Below are 19,305 nucleotides of genomic sequence, written 5' to 3' on the forward strand. Positions count from 1 at the left end.
TTTGTAGGAATCAGGAATCAAGGGACTTTTCAAAATCTTCTATATTTGGTCTTTCGACCAACGGAGAAAATTAAAACATTTTCTGATTTATCTCTTTTCAGGACCAGGAAAATCAATAAGAACTACAACCAACCGTCCACCTACACGTCCATCTACCAAAGCAACGTCCAGAGCTGCTACTTTGAACAAAAGATTTTGGCTCTTGGATGAATTTACGAGCTCCACTCCGAAACCTGTTACTACAATTGCAGCCCAAAGAATCTATCCCGGTGGTGGTGGTATAGGAGGTGTTGACATGTATAAGCCTATTGTCAAGAGGCCCAATCAAGAAGAACTTGAAAAAATTCGTGAGCGTATAAGTTCAGATGCAGAGGAAAGCACAGCTCTTGTTATTGGAATAATTGCTGGGATTCTAATAGCTATAATTCTTGTAGCAATATTAGTTTTGAAGCTTAAACAGCATTCTGAGAGAAAGGAAAAATTTGAAGAACGGCCTAGGTCATGGTCGTTGAAAAAGAGCGAAATAAGTAGTACTAAAAGTTCAGGGTCTGATCAGCAACTAGATGTAAAGGGGAAAAAGAGTTCACCAACAAGTAAATCTGGCAAGCATTTGAAGGAGTGGTACGTGTAAAAGTGACACAATATTTTCTATTTTTTGAGGAGATTACTAAAGTTTATACATGATTTGAATTTGATGTCTTTAGTTTTAATATAAGTAAATAACAGCAATAAAGGTATACGTTATGATGACCTATTTACTTTTAAATAGTACAACTACGGAACACATCTCAAAATCCAATTTCGTCTATAAACGTCTCGAGCGTTAAACTAATGAAGTCTCGTTAATTTTTGTAAAAAATTTAAAGACAGCCAAAACAGCAAATTCTTGTTCGTCCTCCTGTTACGGATCTAACTCATTTGTAAACACACATGGGATTAAACTGTCTGATAAATGTCATTGAAACTGTTCAAAGTGGAAACATGTCCAAGTGGCATTAACCACAACAAAACTTCGTTGTAAATCATATTTTAACACGAGCTCTATAACGTATATTTTTTAATTATTATAAATTAGCCAGTCTATTTATTAAAGCGATTTTTTATGTGTAAGACAAAAAATCATTTTGTGCGAACATGCACTTCTTTTTTTTTAACCTAATCAGCTTATTTATTAGCCGTCCGTTAAGGTGTGTTAGGTTGCTTTTATAAAACAATTAATTATACTTTAGATGTTGCCAGATTTAGGCTACTTTGTGTCCCCCGGTGAGCGCATGTTATATTCTCTTGTAAAGAAAGAACTGAAATACAATATTCATTGTTAACATTATTTAGTTTCTGCTGATAGGAAGAATCAGAAGTCAGTTTTTGAAATCCATAGACCAGAGCTGCCACCCAGAGCGCGAGTGAAGGGAGGTGACAAATATGCTTTGCTTGTCATGACCGGATGATTGGAGCTATAACCCTTACAAACGGTCCTTACTTTGTTCGAGCACGAGATGCTTTGGTTGCCAACCCTTAGATTACTTTTTGTTGCCTCCCTCCGCTCGCCTCAATCGCTATATTTGGGAGTTTAGGCTACAAAATTGTGCTTGTATAGCTTACAGCAAGTTTCATGGTCACAAGAACATCTTAAGAATTTCAACAAACTGCCAGGTACTGTTTCCTGTGGTTTTTTACGGTAAATTTTGTGACCACTTCTATTGTTTACAATATTTATCACGGTATCATGATTAATTAGCAACAGTGTCCATTTCCAGCTATATTAGTTCAGGAAGAAACCCCAAGTTTAGATAAAGGAAGAAATAAAAAGACATATCTAAGGCCAATGGATTTAACAGAAGAAAAATGTAATGCATATATTTTGCCTATAAGATCAAGAGATTGTCCTTAGTTAAAATGAACAGATGCCAAATCAAAGAAAAACTCCAAAGAGTCCTGATAAACAGGAAGAAAAAGAAATAAGGCGATATCAAGTAAGAAAAATCAAAACGTACTGGATTGGACTGCCGTCGATTGTCGAATTTTGCTTTTTATCGGATATTCTACGACTTATCGTGTTTATTCCTTTTTGGTCTGTAATTCTAGAGTCTTATTATTTTAATTTTGTTTTCTTCTTTCTTTCACCGAGGGCTCCTTGTCGATTAAAATTCAACCACCCTTGAATGCGTTTTCTCATTTTCTGGGCGTCAGATTTATTGTGGATTGAGTAAAAAAAAATCTGTTAAAAGGGGGGTTACATTTAAATATTTGTGAAGGGTCTTCAAAGCCAAAAGGAACAAAAATAAAGTAATAAGGTAATTAGAGCCTGAAAAAAAAACTTGAATTAAAATGGTGTAGTTGTTTTGAGGTTCTTTCAGGTTCAGCACGCTCGGTTCTTCCATTATAATGGAAAATTTTCCAATATATTTGATAGTTGAGAAATATATTGAATATTGCATCGGGAGAGTGGCAAATATATTGGAAAGTTGAATGTATACTGAACATGGATTTAAAAGTGTTTTATGCTTGTACATATGTCGGTAGCCTATCTAGATGTTTGTGAGCATTGGAATATTGCTATTTATAGTGTTTTTATTGTTTGTTTGCCTATTATTAATTTGCCTATACATTTGCCTCTCCTATCGGACAAATGCACTGTTTGTTATCTTTTGGCGAGTCACACCTGCCTAGAGTCTCAGGCAGGTTGAACCGAAATTTAAAATTGACATAGGACCATCAGATTGCCTGAAAATGAGAGTTAAACAAGGGGCGGACGCTTACCTATAGTCTAAGGCAGGTTGAAAGCAAAAATTTAGAAGTGAAACGTGAGGCCGTTAATTTCGCCTAGAATCAGAGGCAAGCTCAGAGGCAAGCATTACAGTGAAGAAATAATTGAAATCCAAAAATTAACAGGGATTGAATGAATAGTATCTTGGAACGAATAGAATTACCACAAATAATAACTCCTCAAAATATTAAATGTAATACGCACTTCAGTAAAAGTCGACTTAAGAGAAATTCTGAAAAGGAAGCTTTTTCAAAGAAAAGTGAAGAGCTTTATAAAATTTAAGACGAGCAGAAATAAATTCCTGAAGTAATTCCAACTCAAAAAGATCTGAAATCGCTATTAAAAAATAAATGAAATCCATAATGAACAGAAATTAAAATAAAAAGCCATAGCAAATATAACGATAACAGCCAGTAATACATACACATCGACGGCAAATAAATCACTATAATAATCAAGATGACTGGAAATAACTAAGGACAATAAACTGAATGTACAATATATAATTACATAGAGTCCTGAAAACTCAGCAGCTTATTTTAACTCATTTTATTCACTGCCAATTTATTCACTAAAACTCATTTTATTTCACTGCCATTTTTTTAAACGTTGTAAATATAAAAATGGAATTTTTTTTAATATAATGCGTTTTCAGTAAAGCACAAACGTTAGTTCAATTTTCAAGTAGGTCTATAAAGGATAAGGGAATCCTTTGCCATCCTCACACTTTTCAGTATTCCCTGAAATTTTCAACTTAGTGCCCTCAGCCGTTCTCGAGATATTGCTGATGCACGGTTTTGGTGATCAGCGTGCACAAAGCGTGACTTAATTTTTTCACCTTCCCTCAGTATGCCCTGAAAGTAGATTTAGTCACAATTGCAAGCAGTCCCAGTCACAGTCTTAAGCTTTTGAAGTCGGAGATAGTTACAGGTGCAGTCACAACAAGTCACATTTGTAGCCGCAGTAGCAGTAGTGACAGTAGCAGTAGCCGTAGTACTATTAGTAGAATTAGTAGTAGTATTAGTTGTAGCAGTAGCAGTAGTAGTAGCTGGCATATTCAGTTCCCAACAAGGAACTTAAAATTTTATAATGTAGGGGTATTTAAGAAAAACCAGAATCCAAGGAATTGTAGCTAAAATTACTGAAAAGCTTGATATTTAATTTAAAAGTAGAACAGGTTTTGAGGCTCTCCCCTCTGTGTGTTTCGCTGTGTTCACCTATGGATTAGGTCCCAAACAATTCCTTATGCCTCCAACTGACAGGCTATCCAATAGTTGTAAGAAGGCTAAAATATATCTGTATATTTACTCAGCTACATATTACGATCATTGAGTGACAGATAATTTGTTAAATTTCAATTCTTATGTCTCGAGAAGAATGGGTTTATTCCGAACACTTTTTAAAGTAGCTCATTTTATGCTAAGTTAACAATACAGTTGTTGTAACATGTCAATGCCAACTGTCTTCCTTTACCAAATTCTTCGGATTCCTTTTTCTGCTAGAGAATAATTTCCACAGCAGTTCATTAACATGAATTTTAGTGAACTAGTGCTGAGAGTGCCAATATTTTTTTTGTACTAGTACCAACGTAAGTCTTTTTAGCCCATTCATCAATGTCTAAGTAGATTTTCATCATTGATTTTTTCCCAAAGATATTGGTTACAAATGCATAATAGTTACATTGTTCCAAAAATGACTTGTGTTCGTTTGAAAATGTGTATTTTAATTTTTTTAGTTTGAAATATTTCATTTGAAATTTTTGAAAATAAATTAATGAAGTAATGATTTAACCGTTGATTTATAGTCAGAAAACTACAGCGATTGTTTAAAATCACGTAGTAAGGATTTAAGAAGTTTTTCTTAGTTATTGGTTTTACTACATCTCGAACAGACAAATTCGCCACATAAAAACAGTTTGTAATTTTCTCTTTAGCCTTTTAGCCTAAAGTCACTTTTCGTCGGCAACAGTACTTCACTTCCGGCACTAATTTTTAAATTTCAAAACAATGAATCGACAGGACGTCAAAAGACAGAAGCAGACCAAAAAAAATGAAGACAGTGAGACAACAAGGGAATTTTCTTTGTTGAACCCTTATTTCTTAGGAACCATATTATTAGGTATTGGACTATACACTGCAACAAAATTTAGAGGTGACAGAGAAGGCCATATACTGAAGTATTTAGAAGCTAAGGAAAATGCTTACATTCCTCATAATCATCATATTGCCATTGGATTTGGTGCTTGCCAGGATTTATTGGTTGATTTTGATAAGTTTTTTAAAGCTTTAGATTTGGGCCCACCCAAACTGGGAGATGAATCACATTTCCGCTCTATTAGAGGGGATGAGGAACTTAACAAAATGTTTGCCTACTTCTTTTTGGCTGGAGCAGCTGCAGAGTAAGTACAAATTTATTTAAAAAGCTTAAAAATTCATTGTCAACATGCTGGTTGTGACATGACTATTTTGAATTTTTGGTAAAATTCTACTTGTGACTTCTTGCTGTCTCAGAAAGGGGTTAGATTAGGAAAATGAAACTTTCAAGGATGGGTCTACAGGCTAAAGTATATCCCAGGAACATATTTTTAAGTACCCACCTCCACTCCTTCTCCCTCTAAGGAGCCCTGAGATTTGCCTAGGCCTACATGACAGGTCTATACCTACTGAAAATTTGACAGAAAAGCATTTTACCTTAATTTCCAGTTACTAGTTGCTTCCTCTCTGCCTTTAGTTCTGAAAATGCAATTCCTATTATTTGTGTCATATTCTGACCCATATCAATGTCTTTTTTTCAAAATTTAGGAAATATATTTGCATATCTTTTAAACCTTATAAATTGGGATTGAGCAAAGTTGTGAAGCTGAAAATTATTTTGTTGTACTTCATTCAATCAGAAGATCTATTTTGCAAGGTTTCATTTATAACACATATTTTTGAAGATCATCAAAGGTCAGAGCCCTCTAGAGGGAGAAGGAGTAGAGGTAGGTACTTCAAAATACCTTCCCAGGACATACTTTAGCCTGTAGCAAATCCCTGGAAGTTTCATTTTCCTAACCTAATCCCTTTCTGAGATAGCAAGAAGTTAATCAACTAGAATTTTTAGATACTTAAACTTTCCTAGAGGCTTGGTAAATTTCAGATTATTTTTTTCATTATTTAGATAATTAAAAGATGAAAAAAAACAGAACATGTCTTTTTATGCTCTACAAATAACTGCTACCTATATAGGCTAGCCTAAATTTGATTTTGAGCCCTTAAAATGACACCTTCTTTGTCAGTTATTTTGCCTAGAAATTAGATTGTTTCACTTTTATGTTATCTCAGTTTGCTTAATAAGAATTAGATTAGTTTGAACATTTTAGCCATAAACAATGCTAAATATTTTAATTGCACTGACAGTTAATTGTGAAACCAAATTTTGGACCCATTTAAAGCTGGAGTTTAATCTTGAGAAATGCTATCCAATCTTGGACATATGATTTGAAAGTTTGAACAGATCAGATTAGGTGACCACTGACAGATTCAATCTTGGAAAGGCTTAATCTAAGACAATTATTTAAGTAGGGAGAATAGTTTTATTTAAATAAACCAGACTTCAAAAGCAATTTCATTTAAATTTAAAAGTTGAAAAACAAAACTTTATAAGATTGTAGTCATTCAAGCCTAACTAGCACTAGTCCTAAATATCAGCCAATCCTAATTGTCTATACCTGTATACATCAAGTCCAAAATTAGGAGATTGTTGCCAATGTTTAAGAAACCTAAGTTGAAAAACAACACTTTATAAGATTGTAGATGTTCAGGCCCAACTAGCCTAGTCCTAACTATCAGCCAATCACAACTATCTATACCTATATACATCATGTCCAAAATTAGGAGATTGTTGCTAGTGTTTGAGAAAGATACATTTTAATCAAGATAGGGCAGGTTAGGGTTGATCTGGAGAATTGAGTGTGAACCCTTATTGGCTTGACAAAAATTCTCAAAAATCAAGATAGGTATAACATATATGATACACATAAGTATCTCATGGTAAGGTAAAAAACTAATATCCAACTGAGCAAAATTATGTAAAGCTCAAAACCTTACATCTTTTTATCAAATAAGAATTGAGAAGATTTTATAGGCCAATAAATTGCTAAAAATCCAAGCTATGTACCAATCTGGTTATTATTAAAATTATTTAAGATTCAACATTTGAAATTATTAGTTTATTGACTTATCTAGAAGGACCTCTTTTCAGAAATACCAATTATCATATTTTGACATAAATATCATTTTTGGTGTTTCAGTTCTATTCACATATTAAGAGAAAGCTGATTGTCTTCTGAATCTGAAAATTTAACTTTTATTTCTTGGTATTTTTTCTTTGAATCACAAATATTAAATGCTTGTCAAAACAGAGACCACACATTGAATTTATGATGACAAATTACTCCCACTGAGCTGGCTCTAGAGTGAGGTGATTGGGTCTACACTTGCATTGTGTCATACTGTAGTACAAAAGAGGCAGTCCAAAAACCCATTACAACTTTTCAAAAATGCCAAAGAAAAGTTGTCTTTCCTAAAAAGATGTTTTTAACCCTAGGTTAGACCTAGATATGCCCAGCCATTTGTATCCTATTTTGTAAAAAGGGTTTTTCAACATGTTCAAGGGGTCTCTGTTTGAAATTTAATAGAGTAACCCAGGCTGTTGGATTAGCAGTAAGGTTATTTTAGCAAAAAAGTAGCTCAGACAATAAGATTTTAGAACAGACAATTGGGTGTGATCTATTTAAATTTGTTTCCAACTTATTTTAATGTTGCAAGAGGACTCATGAGGTGGGGCTAAACATGATAATTGGGGGTTGGTTTGACATTTTTGTCTGCCCAAACCAAGTGTGTGTAAAAAGCTCCAAAGCTGCCACTAGCAAAATTCCAAAAGCTGCCAACACCTTAGCAACACAGCTTACATTTTGACAGTTTTGCTTTGAGTAAAAAGTATTTTTATACATGAAATTTGCAGAAAAGTAGCAAATATAACTTAGTATAGCTTGTAGTTAGAAATATCAATAGTTTTCTGAATGAAAATTAACAATGTAATCTAATTCAGTGGGAAGCCATATACTAGCCATAAATATCATATTCTATAATTTTATATGTTCAATTTTGTCAAAAATACTGTATTGTATTTACTCTAATGCTGGTAGTTGAGTATGAAAATAGTTGAGTAGCTGAATGAGTATTGAGTATTGACTATTTTCATTGAGTATGAAAATAGTTGAGTAGCTGAATGAAAATTAACAATGTAATCTAATTCAGTGGGAAGCCATATACTAGCCATAAGTATCATATTCTATAATTTTATATGTTCAATTTTATCAAAAATACTGTATTTACTCTAATGCTGGTAGTTGAGTATTGTATTCAAAATCTAAAGTATGCTATGTATATAGCTTACTACTGTTACTTTATGGATAGAGTTGTACGCTCCAATGATATTGGTAGCATGAAAATAATGCATACCCAACTACATGCTTGACACTGATTGATCACTATACTACAACTATAAAATTCACTATTTAATTTTCTGGGAGAACAATATTGATTGACAGCCTGGCAGCCACATGCATTATGAAACTGTGATATTAGTTCTGTCCTAATCTAATCTCCAAATAAACACAGAATTACTGCTACATTGTAGTGTGGCTGTTTCTAGACTACTAATCTTCCATGTTTGAGCCTTCCTGTTACCTGCTATAGCTCTGTGTACACCGTGATAGCCACCATTCCTTTTAATATTCTTTCAATTGATAAATAAACAGTTTTGAGAGAATTTTGCTATTTTTGTGCAATTTGGATAAATATTCACTTTTGGTTGAAGAGAAGTGGAGTAAGTAAAACTTGTTCAGAAGGATGAAGGATAACAACAACTTAAAAGTAAATTTTCACATACCAAAATTGAGACTCAATGAGCTTTTAGTTTGACCAAGTTAAAAAAAACAGCTACATGAAAAGAGGTACATCTCTTCTTGCAGAAGAAAAGAGACACATACATCTCATGAGAAGAGATATTTCAGAAGAGATAAATCACCTGGTAAAAAAAAGAATATCAAAAACGAAAACAGCTCTTATTTGTTTTGTAGTTGCTCTTTTTTAGAGTTTTGGTTCCTGTTGGGTTGAATTACTTACAGTTCATTACCACAAACTGTTTGATCAATCTTCAAAAACAGATAATCAGGTAGCAGAGTAAGAAATAAAGACCAACCATTTGTAAAAAAAATAAGTCTGAAAATAATATAAAACTTTACAAGAAAACAATTTGGAATTAATAACTGAATTTTTACTTCTGGCTACAAAATACTTTTTTTATGGATCCTGTTTTGGGGTTGCTTCTGTTTTAATCAACTATTCCCTGAATTTGAATATAATCTATAGCTTAGTTTTGCCTCATTAAGAGGGGCTGCAATTTTTACAGTTATAATATTATATTTAGGAAAAGCTTTGAATGACAAATCCAATTCTACACAATCTTTTTAAGTCTATTTTTTTTTATCTCAGGATTAGCCTTCATACAGGGTGAATAATTGCTCAAGCATTAGAAGTCTAGATAGTAAAAGCCGAGATATTAAAAAAAATTCCAATTACCAACAATAGATTTCTACTTATGAACTAGCAGTACTCACTTCACAGTGTTTCCTGGAAAAATTTATACTGGAGAACATAGTGAATTTCCTTATTCAACAAAGGTGTTTTCTTGGATAAGATTTTTTGCCCTCTGTAGCAACAGGCAAACCAATAGTTATGGTGCCTGAAAACCTAAGTTCCTTGACATTTTCCAAGGCCCTTTGGACCAAAAGAAGGCCAATAGTCACTTCTGAACATGTTCAACATTTCTCCCGTGTGCCCACTTTTAATCTACTGTTTTGAGGTGAGCCACTGTGGAAGTCTACAATTGGGGACACCCCCAAATAACCAACAACACACTTGAAAAGAAGAAATAGAGCAAGCAACAAAACAAAAGCAAACAAGACCACAAACAGAAGTGTGGACAGTCATCAAAAATTGTTGAAAGCAGTGAGAGTGAGTTTCTTGATCTCAACAATGTTTTGAGCAATGGCTCACTTCATTCTGGCGACATGGAAGACATCAAGCCCATTGATCCTGATTCAACAGTGGCAAATAATTCTATTCTAATAAAGTTTGTGCTGAGATTTTTTATGTTGCTCAAATAAAAAGTGTCAATCAAGATGATTTCATGGTTCCTTCAATAGAAAAAGTGGACAGAAACTTGTTACCAAAGATTCAATATAAGGCTTATATTAGTTCAGACAGTTTGGTTTACAAGTTTCCTGGCTCACAAAACTTGGGAAGCACAAAAAGAGCTGGCCTAGAATTGGTGTTTGACAGCAATCTTAGCCCATACAGACTACAATGAATTGGGTGTCAGTTTAGTGCTTTTATTGTCATTTATATACCTGAAGTCCTTTTTTTACTATTTTTGACGTTTTATATATTGAAAAAAAAACTCCAAATCTAATAGCTTAGCATGGTACCCATCCTAATACTATGGTCATCCAAAACCATGGGTAGAGGGATGCTTTGGACCATTTCAAAAATGAAAAAAAAATCTCTGTAAAAAAAAAAAAGATTAATGGTAGTCTTCACTAATATACATTTTACAGTGAAGTTGGTGCTACAGTAGAACCAATGGCCTAGAAGATATATTGTTTCAGACAATTGTGCTCAGGACAATCCCAACCTCCCATATTTGTCTGGGATTAGCTACAGTCCAAGCACTACCCAGTCAAAACTTTGACTGCTGCCATTACTTTGAGAGCTAGCAACTGTCAGCTGTATAGACTGCTAAAATCTGATTCCCTGCACAAAATCCTATTTTACTTGAAAAGCCTTAAAGAACTCAAGGGCAGCAGTCCAAAGCTCATTTTTAGACAAATCAAATTTAGAATTAGAGATAATGGCGTGATTAGGCTAGAGAGCTCACTCAGCCAAGAAGGAAAGGCTGCTTTGAGTTAAAATATTTTCAATTGTGGAGTCATGTATGCCCAATCCTGAAAGCCATTGGCAAGAGTGCGTGGTAATTTATCATTACTATCAGTATGATTCTGTACTTTGTTTGCAAATTGAAATTGATAAATGCAGTCAAAACTGAAATACAATTCAACTAAAGTTTTGTCATGATGCTTAGGAATAATTTTAAATATTTAATACTTATTAAGTATTAAATATTGATAAATAGGAATAATACTTATTAATTTACAATATTAGTAATAACAATGTTTTTGTACCTGAGACATTGTTTAAATAGTCTGAATTGTTATTCTCAGTTCGATCCTGTTTAGCATAGCTAGTATTTAATTAGCGACGTGATTCGAAAACTTTAAAACATCCAAAAAGGCATAGTAACCTTAAGCCTTTCTGAGGGTTAGGCAGTATGCTTCTGCATTGACAGTGGTTCCTCCACTGCATGAAGTCGACCAAGAAAAACACAATGCCTATTCACAAACACCAACACTACGATTTTGCGTGGGAAGAGATGATTTTTGGTCTTCAAGTTTTCAGGGGAATTTGTGCGTTTCCACTCCATGTTTAGTTTCTTTGATCTGAACGTGATATGCGAAACCCATGTTTCTTCTCCAGGTTCAACCGGTTGCCACCTCAGGGGTAACTGTTAAAAAGATGATGGTGATGTAAAAACAGCAGTGAACTCTTGAATATTGGAGCCGTTGACAAGTTCTTATAAAGACTTTACTTCAAAATTAGTTGAGAGTTATGATAAGTGTTTCTAAAAACTTGGTAACTATGACGAAAGTAAAACAGTTCAAAATAGGGATGAAACCTGTATATGTGTTCGAAATATCCAGTTAAATTTTGTATCTGTTCACTAGTTTCATCCCTATTTTGAACTGTTTTACTTTCGTCATCGAAAGGCAGTGTGGTCTTCGAAGTTATCTATGTTTGGTAACTATGTTGAAAAATAGAGTAAAGTATGCAATTTCTGAACATAAATTTATTTTTTTAAATAATCTTTTGTTGTGTACTTATGTCCAAACGGACTTTAATTAGAAAACCCGCATTGTATCTTTATATCAACAAAGTGAAGAATAGAACTTGAGAAAGAAAGTTCAGTGCAGTAACTTTGATGTATTTTTTTCCAACACCCAAGTCTCTCAGAACAAGCAAAAGCTTCTTGAGTCTTGTGTATTCTGGTATTCAGATGATATTGAATATATTTTTTTATTCATATGTCTTTACTTATTGGAAGGATGTGTGGATCAAATAAAGTTGGCTATTTCAAACTTAGTCCTATATTAGCAGTATAGATAGGTGTTTATATTCAAAACATTAGACGGCTTTGTATGGAGCTCTAGACGGTTTATTAGGAGTGAAAAAAAATCACTAGCTAATCCTTCTTTTCATTAGTGTTATTAGGACAGATTTATAAAATAGTCAGTTTTTTTTTGCACAGATGAGACCCACTTGCACTCTGAGTTCAGTTATAGGACCCTCTTCCCAATATACCCAAGGGGAAAAAAAATAAGAAAATGTAACACGTTTGGGTGTTTGGGCCAAGCAAAAAGCAGACTGTCCTTGAATAGAGTTGGAAGAGGTCATAAGGATGTATCTAAAGGAAATTTGAAGTTAATGAGAGGTGATAAAGAATGAAGCTTTTAATAGAATGGGCTAGAGGAGGGCCATGTGTAGCTGTGATGTCCTAAAATGGCTTGGTGCTGTAGTGAGCTGTTAGTTGCAGTAGCAGTAGTTGCCAGGAGGCAGGGGTGCACCATGGATTTTGTGTGTGAGCGGGGGGGGGGATATGAAGAATGTGCCAACAAAATTGTCAAGTTTGCCTAAAAATGCTGACACACAAGCTAAATTAAACTCTAAACATAAGATAAATATCAAAGTTTCAGTGCTGTTTGTTGACACCTCGGAACTTATGGGGGGCTTCTTCCTGCTCCCCCCTTAGCTGCGCTCCTGCCAGGAGCGTGATCATAAAACTGATTTGAGGGGCTGGGGGGGCTAAATCATCTCCCTCTATGGAGCTAAGTGATAGAGCTTTTTGCATTTTCTTTGTACCCATTTTTCATTTTATATTTTTTCCCTCTATTGAAGACAACTTTATAACATCTTCCCTTTTAGGCGATTTGTTAGAAACATTGATTACTACAAGAGAATTGTAGATGCAGCCAAGACAGTAGAAGGAGCTCATCTGACTCTGGGAGGAAATGCACCAGTAATGGCAACACGATTTATCAAAGAGGGTGCAACTGTTTTGCTTGGAGCTAAAATGTCAACAAATCTTAGAAATTTACTTCCAGGATCCTTGCAAGGTACAAAGTAAAATTATCAGAGGGTTACATATCTTCCATTTGTTTTTAAATAGCTGTAATTGAAGAGAAAATAGATAGAAAAAGTAAAATTTTATCAAACTTAGCCAGCTGTGAAATTAAAAAAATGTTCGTTGTCGGAAATAAAGCTGGATCTATTCCTGTTTTGCTTCCTGATTAGGAGGGGGCTGGGTGGATGTTTTTGCTAATATTTTCTTTGTGATATACCTATTAAATAATGCACGTAATCATTATGGTAATTTAAACAAGGGATTGTCGTTGATGTGTGTAATTTCTGAGAAAGGAGAATGTAAAAAGGGACTTGATGAACATTTTTAAAAAGAATAAAATGTCTTAAGTGAATACTATTTTTCGTGTGGCCTATTGTATCAATGTAAATATTGAATTTACACCCTTTCCCTCCTTATCAGTTAATCCTGAGATACCAAAGTTCCTTCCAATTCGTGTAAAAAGACTTGTGTTTTTTTTTTTTTTTTTTTTTTTTTTTTTTTTTTTTTTTTTTTTTTAGCTTGATTGTAGAACTGTTTATTTGGATTATACAAAATGTGACTGAAAAGTTGTGATTGTTGTGGATCAGAGCTATAATCCATTGACTGTTATAGCTGCTTTTTTATGACAATAAAAGAGTGATGGAAAATGAATGAAACTCCACATGCTGGATGCATGAACATGGCCCACATAAAGATAGGAATATGCCCATGATGGTCTTTTATCACCAAATTAGGATTTTTTTTGTTATTGACTTTTTGCAATTTTTATGTTTTATCATTTAATCGTAACTATTGTTTTCTTTTTACATTTGGTACTTATTCAGTGTCTTTCATGCTCAATATGTGTCAACGAAAAAAGTGACATTTGAAATTTAGCTTTAAGATTATAAGGATAAAAATTATTTGGTGTTGAATGTGTTTCCAAATTCTCTAGACTTAGAAAACAAAATAATAATTTCAGTTTTGCACGTTATTCTGAGTTTTGATGTTAGCGGTTACACCTACATTGAGAGAATCCATCTGTTTGTAAAACAATGGAAATCTATAAAGATCATGTAATTAGTTATAAAGAATACCATGGCACTTGTTATGGTAGCTGGTAAGATAAATAAGAGAAATGCATAATATTTTAGACAAAAAACCTGCAAAGTGAGTTTTTTGTCTTGCATTCAATAATTCAGTTTTCTGTTTACCCATTCAAACCTACGTTCCCCATAAATAGCCTAGAACTCGTCTGGGATCTTGCTAATTTTGGCAGTAGCCAATACTTAAGGTTTTCAAGTGTTACGTTGCTGTGAGTTGCAAATAACAGGGCTTGCTTTGGGTACCACTGTGGAATTTCCACCCCCCTTTTTATCTCTCAGTTATCTTATAAACTAAGGCCTAGTCATGTAGATATGAGTAACAAGTCAAAACAGAGTCCTCAAACTCTTCTGGTTATCAGGAATCTGTGGTAACTATCAATTACCTTGGGACCATCTAGCACTGACAGACTGAATAAATCAAATTAATGAAAACTATCAATTCAATTAGAAGTGTGATTGAAGCTTCACCATTCTTCACTACATTTAGTGTCTTTGTAAGCAGGATCAATGACTATAGGACATTTATTAGAAAGGAAATTTTAGTTCATTCGTCTCTGAAAAAAAACAAGCGACGGTATTTTTATATTACTGAATAAAATGTAATAACGATATTACATTTAAGTACGTTTGAGGCCGAAATGGTTTTATACGACGTTTTCTAAAAACAAAAAAAAACTATAAAATAATTAAGAAACCAAGAAACGAGGGTGATTTTCAGACAATTGAAAAAAAGTGAAAAGACAAAGCAGATGTTTCAGCAAGGACCGCCGCCAAGCCGCCCTTAGTGCTTATCACGAAAAATACCAACCTTTTGAAGTCAACTAGACACAGTTACGAGTTAACTAACAAAAACTGAGGAAACACAGTTTGTTCTCTTGTTGTAGTTAGCTCAAAAAGCGTTTTTTTTTCTGTGTTGAGACCAAAAACGGCTTGGCGGAGGTCCTTACCAAAACATCTGTACTGCATTTTCGTTTCTACTTTTTTCAGCTGGCTGAAAATTACCCTTGTTTCTTGGTTTATTAATTATTTTAAATTCATTTATATGTGTTATATTTTCATTTCACTTTAATTATAAACGAAAAGGCAGGGTATTCTAAGGGATTTTATTACTTAATCATCAAAATCCGTATAAAATTATCTGTTTCTTTCCATACGCTTTTGCATCACTTGGGTTGAAGATAAAAGAACGTTTTCTGCAAAGAAAACATAATATCTATATCAAACAGTTCGTGGTAACGAACTGTAGTAAGGAGCGACCCGTTTCAATAGTAACCAAAACTCTAAAAAATGGAATTTTGATACCAATAGCTACATCAAAAGAATCGCATTTTAATGCTGGTTTTAAATATATAAGTTTCATCAAGTTTAGTCTTACCCATCAAAAGTTACGAGCCTGAGAAAATTTGCGTTATTTTAGAAAATAGGGGGAAACACCCCCTAAAAGTCATAGAATCTTAACGAAAATCACACCATCAGATTCAGCGTATCAGAGAACCCTACTGTAGAAGTTTCGAGCTCCTATCTACAAAAATGTGGAATTTTGCATTTTTTTTTTGCCAGAAGGCAGATCACGGATGCGTGTTTATTTGTTTTTTTTTTGTTTTGTTTTTTTTTTTCCCAGGGGTGATCGTATCGACCCAGTTGTCCTAGAATATTGCAAGAGGGCTCATTCTAACGGAAATGAAAAGTACTTGTACCCTTTTTGAGTGACCAAAAAAATTGGAGGGCACCTAGGCCCCCTCCCACGCTAATTATTTTCCCAAAGTCAACAAATCAAAATTCTGAGATAGCCATTTTATTCAGCGTAGTCGAAAAACCTTATAACTATGTCTTTGGGGACGACTTACTCCCCCACAGTCCCCGTGGGAGGTGCAACAAGTTACAAACTTTGACCTGTGCTTACATATAGTAATGGTTATTGGGAAATATACAGGCGTTTTCAGGAGGATTTTTTTGGTTGGGGGAGGGGTCGAGAAAAGGGGGATATGCTGGGGGAATTTTCCATCGATAATTTATCATGGGAGAAGAAAATTTCCATGAAGGGAGAGCAGGATTTACTAGCGTTATTAAAAAAAAAACAATTAAAAAATAAATGTGAAAAAGCTTTTTCAGCTGGAAGTAAGGAACAGCAATAAAACTTAAAACAAACAGAAATTATTACCCATATGAAGGGCTCACCTCCTTCTAATACCTCGCTCTTTACGCTAAAGTATTTTTAGTAATTTCAACTATTTATTCTACGGCTTTTGTGATTCAGGGGTCATTCTTAATGAATTGGGATAAAATTTAAGCTTTAGTGTAAAGAGCGAGGTACTGACGATGGGGCGAATCCCCTCATATATGTAATAAAAACATGAGAATACAGAAGTTCTCTACGTAAGCTAATTTATAAGTTACGTAAATCTTTTACCAATAAAAAGATTCGTAGAAAATTAAAAGTTCTAGTTGCCTTTTTAATTAACCAAAAAATCGGAGGGCAACTAGGCTTCGTACCCCGCTCTTTTTTTCTCAAAATCATTCGATCAAAATTATGAGAAAGCCATTTAGCCAAAAAAAAAAAATATGCAAATTTCGTTTTGATTATTCCTCTGCAGAGAGCCAAAATCAAAACATGATTTGATTCAAAAACGTTCAGAAATTAAATAAAAAAAACAAGTTTTTTTAACTGAAAGTAAGGAGCGACATTAAAACTTAAAACGCCTCTTTCATATACGAAGTAATTTCTGTGCGTTTTAGGTTTTAATGTCGCTCCTTACTTTCAGTTAAAAAAACTTGTTTTTTTTTTTATTTAATTTGTCTAAAGGCTACTGTTTTTGTTACTAGTCTATATCTTGCATACTAACTGTTTTATAATCACTAAAGTATAGTTTCAAAAGAAAAGAAACTGCCTAATATCGTAAAATATTAAATAGATTTAGTTTTAATTTAAACGTAATTTTTGATAAATTGAAATGAAGCTTATTCTGTTATTATTATTTTTTTATTTTTTTTTTCTTCTGCGGGTCAATGCTGCATAATCAGTTGCGCTGGTGTTTTGAACTCTCATTGAACCATGCTAAAGTGCCAAAGTTCTCTTTTATCAGCCTCACGTACTCTTTGAGCATGGGAGATTGGAAACTTTGTTGACCCCCCCATCCTGAAGAAGTATTTAAATTTAATGCTAATAAGTCCTTCAGGTACCCTTATTAGATTAAAGTCGAACACTCAGTAAATAAGCTTTTGTAATAAACGATTAATAAAGAAGGAGAGTAAAATCAGAAAAGAAGAGCAGAAAAAATTGGGTATAGTATTAGAAAATATGGGGTAAAAGTGGAAAGAAACAGTTCCTGTTATTTTAACGTAATTAAAAAAATCGTTCTAAATTAATGGGTCGATGTTACTAGCAGCATAGCTTAATCTATTTGGGTTGTAATATTTTATATCAGATGTGTTTTTGTGATTTTCAGCAATGAGCAACTTTGAAAATACAGTAGCTTTTAAAAAAATATGTTTCAAATGCTTACCGTATACCAAATCTGCAAATCACCTACATGTGTAGAGTTTAAAATTGTTTGTATTTTGTATAGAATTGAGATATTTTTGAGGTTTAGAATTAGAACTACAACTTGTAATTAAACTTGTAGATAATTCTATTGAATAAGATATCTAAGGTACAACAGCTGAAAAATACATGTTTAATATTAAGAGAGTGAAAAAAAAGCTGGAAGGCACATTCACATCATTTTAATAGAATATTTTTTTTTTGACCAGTAAGCGGCGATGTCCTGAACGAAGATGACATCCACCTCATTTTAGAGTACAAAGAAGGATCTAAGTGGGGACCATTTAAAGCACCCCGAGCCAACAGGTGAGGTTTTACTATTTGACTTGATCTTATGTCGTAATACATTCCAATTGTTAACAATGAATTGAAGGACAAAGCTGCCTGAGACTCACACAGCTGTGCATGGTCCTCCTCCACTCTAGTCGGTTCCAGACTTCACTCTCTTTTGGATAAATTTCGAATTGATTTTAATTCCTCTTATTTTCTCTCCCCACTCTATTCAAGGACGTCCTGTTTTTGTTGTTTCCCATTTGAATGACTAAAAAGTACGGTTATGGTAGCCCATTATATTTGTCTATAAAACGTGACCTAACCATCTTACTCTTTCTATAACTATAGTCTTAGAAATTGAGACTAAACAATATTTTTCGCACAGATTACTGTTAGATATACAAGGAATTTAACAAAAAAGAACTGAATATCTGTCAACATAGTAACGGCAACTGTTTTCTAGAGCTCCGAAGCAGTCGTACTTGTGGACTTTTTAGAAAGTTGAGAAACTGTCGAAGAGCCTATTGGGTAGAAATCTTAAGCAAACTGAAAACAGAAGTAGCTAAAAAGTATTCTAGAAAGCTAAATCATGGAATCCTTTTCTGTCGTGACAATGCCTCTGTTTATTCTTCCCCCATTCCAAAAGAAGTCTTGGGAGAATTTCTGTGGAAATTGCTGCGATATCCATCTTTAGTCAAGATCCAGCCCCATTGGAACTTTGTTGTTATTTCCAAAACTCAAAGAACAGTTGAAAAGCGTATATTTTAGTTGAATGGATTGACCAATATAAACAGCAAAAACGTGGCTTATAAATGCCATGTGTGTTCTACAAGCGATGTTTTCTACTGGCACCAACTGCGGTTAGGTAGAATAGCTGTTATCGAAAAAATAAATCATAATAGAAAAATTAATGAAAAAAAATGGCGGATTTTTGTAATGCCCGGTACTTGTCGGTGAAACAAGTACCTTAAACTGTCGTTGGACGTCTCTCTAAAAAATAGCTTGCATATCTTCCTCCACCTTTTGAATCAACCTCGTCCCAGTGACATAGTCGACCACTGTTATGCCGATGCCTCCAGTGCCCTAATCTTAGTGCGAAAAAACTTAGTATTCTATTTTTATGTCTTCACTGTGGCCCCACTATCTTTACTAATAATGTTATCCAGGTAAGTGAAGCTATCCACTTGATTGAGGTTTTGTTATTTATTGTCACTTCTACATCCTCATTTATTCCTAATTGAACTAATCTACTAATTTTAACATTAATTTTCAAACCTCTTTCCGTGCCTTGAACTTTT

At 33.8% G+C, this 19,305-nt stretch overlaps 2 protein-coding genes across 2 annotated transcripts in view; both read left to right on the top strand.

The window, feature by feature from the left end:
* LOC136029360 (neurexin 1-like) overlaps positions 1 to 1,322 on the top strand; it is a 117,684-nt gene extending 116,362 nt beyond the window's left edge. The window contains exon 8 of the mRNA XM_065707672.1: positions 102 to 1,322. Within this exon, the coding sequence (XP_065563744.1) occupies positions 102 to 631 (530 nt within the window). The 3' untranslated portion in view covers positions 632 to 1,322. The remainder of the gene's footprint in view (positions 1 to 101) is intronic.
* A 3,433-nt stretch (positions 1,323 to 4,755) lies between these two features.
* The window catches only part of LOC136029361 (ADP-dependent glucokinase-like), a 66,678-nt gene continuing 52,128 nt past the window's right edge, over positions 4,756 to 19,305 (top strand). Inside the window, exons 1-3 of the mRNA XM_065707673.1 lie at positions 4,756 to 5,165; positions 12,910 to 13,100; positions 17,944 to 18,040. Coding sequence (XP_065563745.1) covers positions 4,774 to 5,165; positions 12,910 to 13,100; positions 17,944 to 18,040 — 680 coding nt within the window. The 5' untranslated portion in view covers positions 4,756 to 4,773. The remainder of the gene's footprint in view (positions 5,166 to 12,909; positions 13,101 to 17,943; positions 18,041 to 19,305) is intronic.

This window comes from Artemia franciscana, chromosome 7 (genome assembly GCF_032884065.1).
Source record: "Artemia franciscana chromosome 7, ASM3288406v1, whole genome shotgun sequence".
In the NCBI taxonomy this organism is placed as follows: domain Eukaryota; kingdom Metazoa; phylum Arthropoda; class Branchiopoda; order Anostraca; family Artemiidae; genus Artemia; species Artemia franciscana.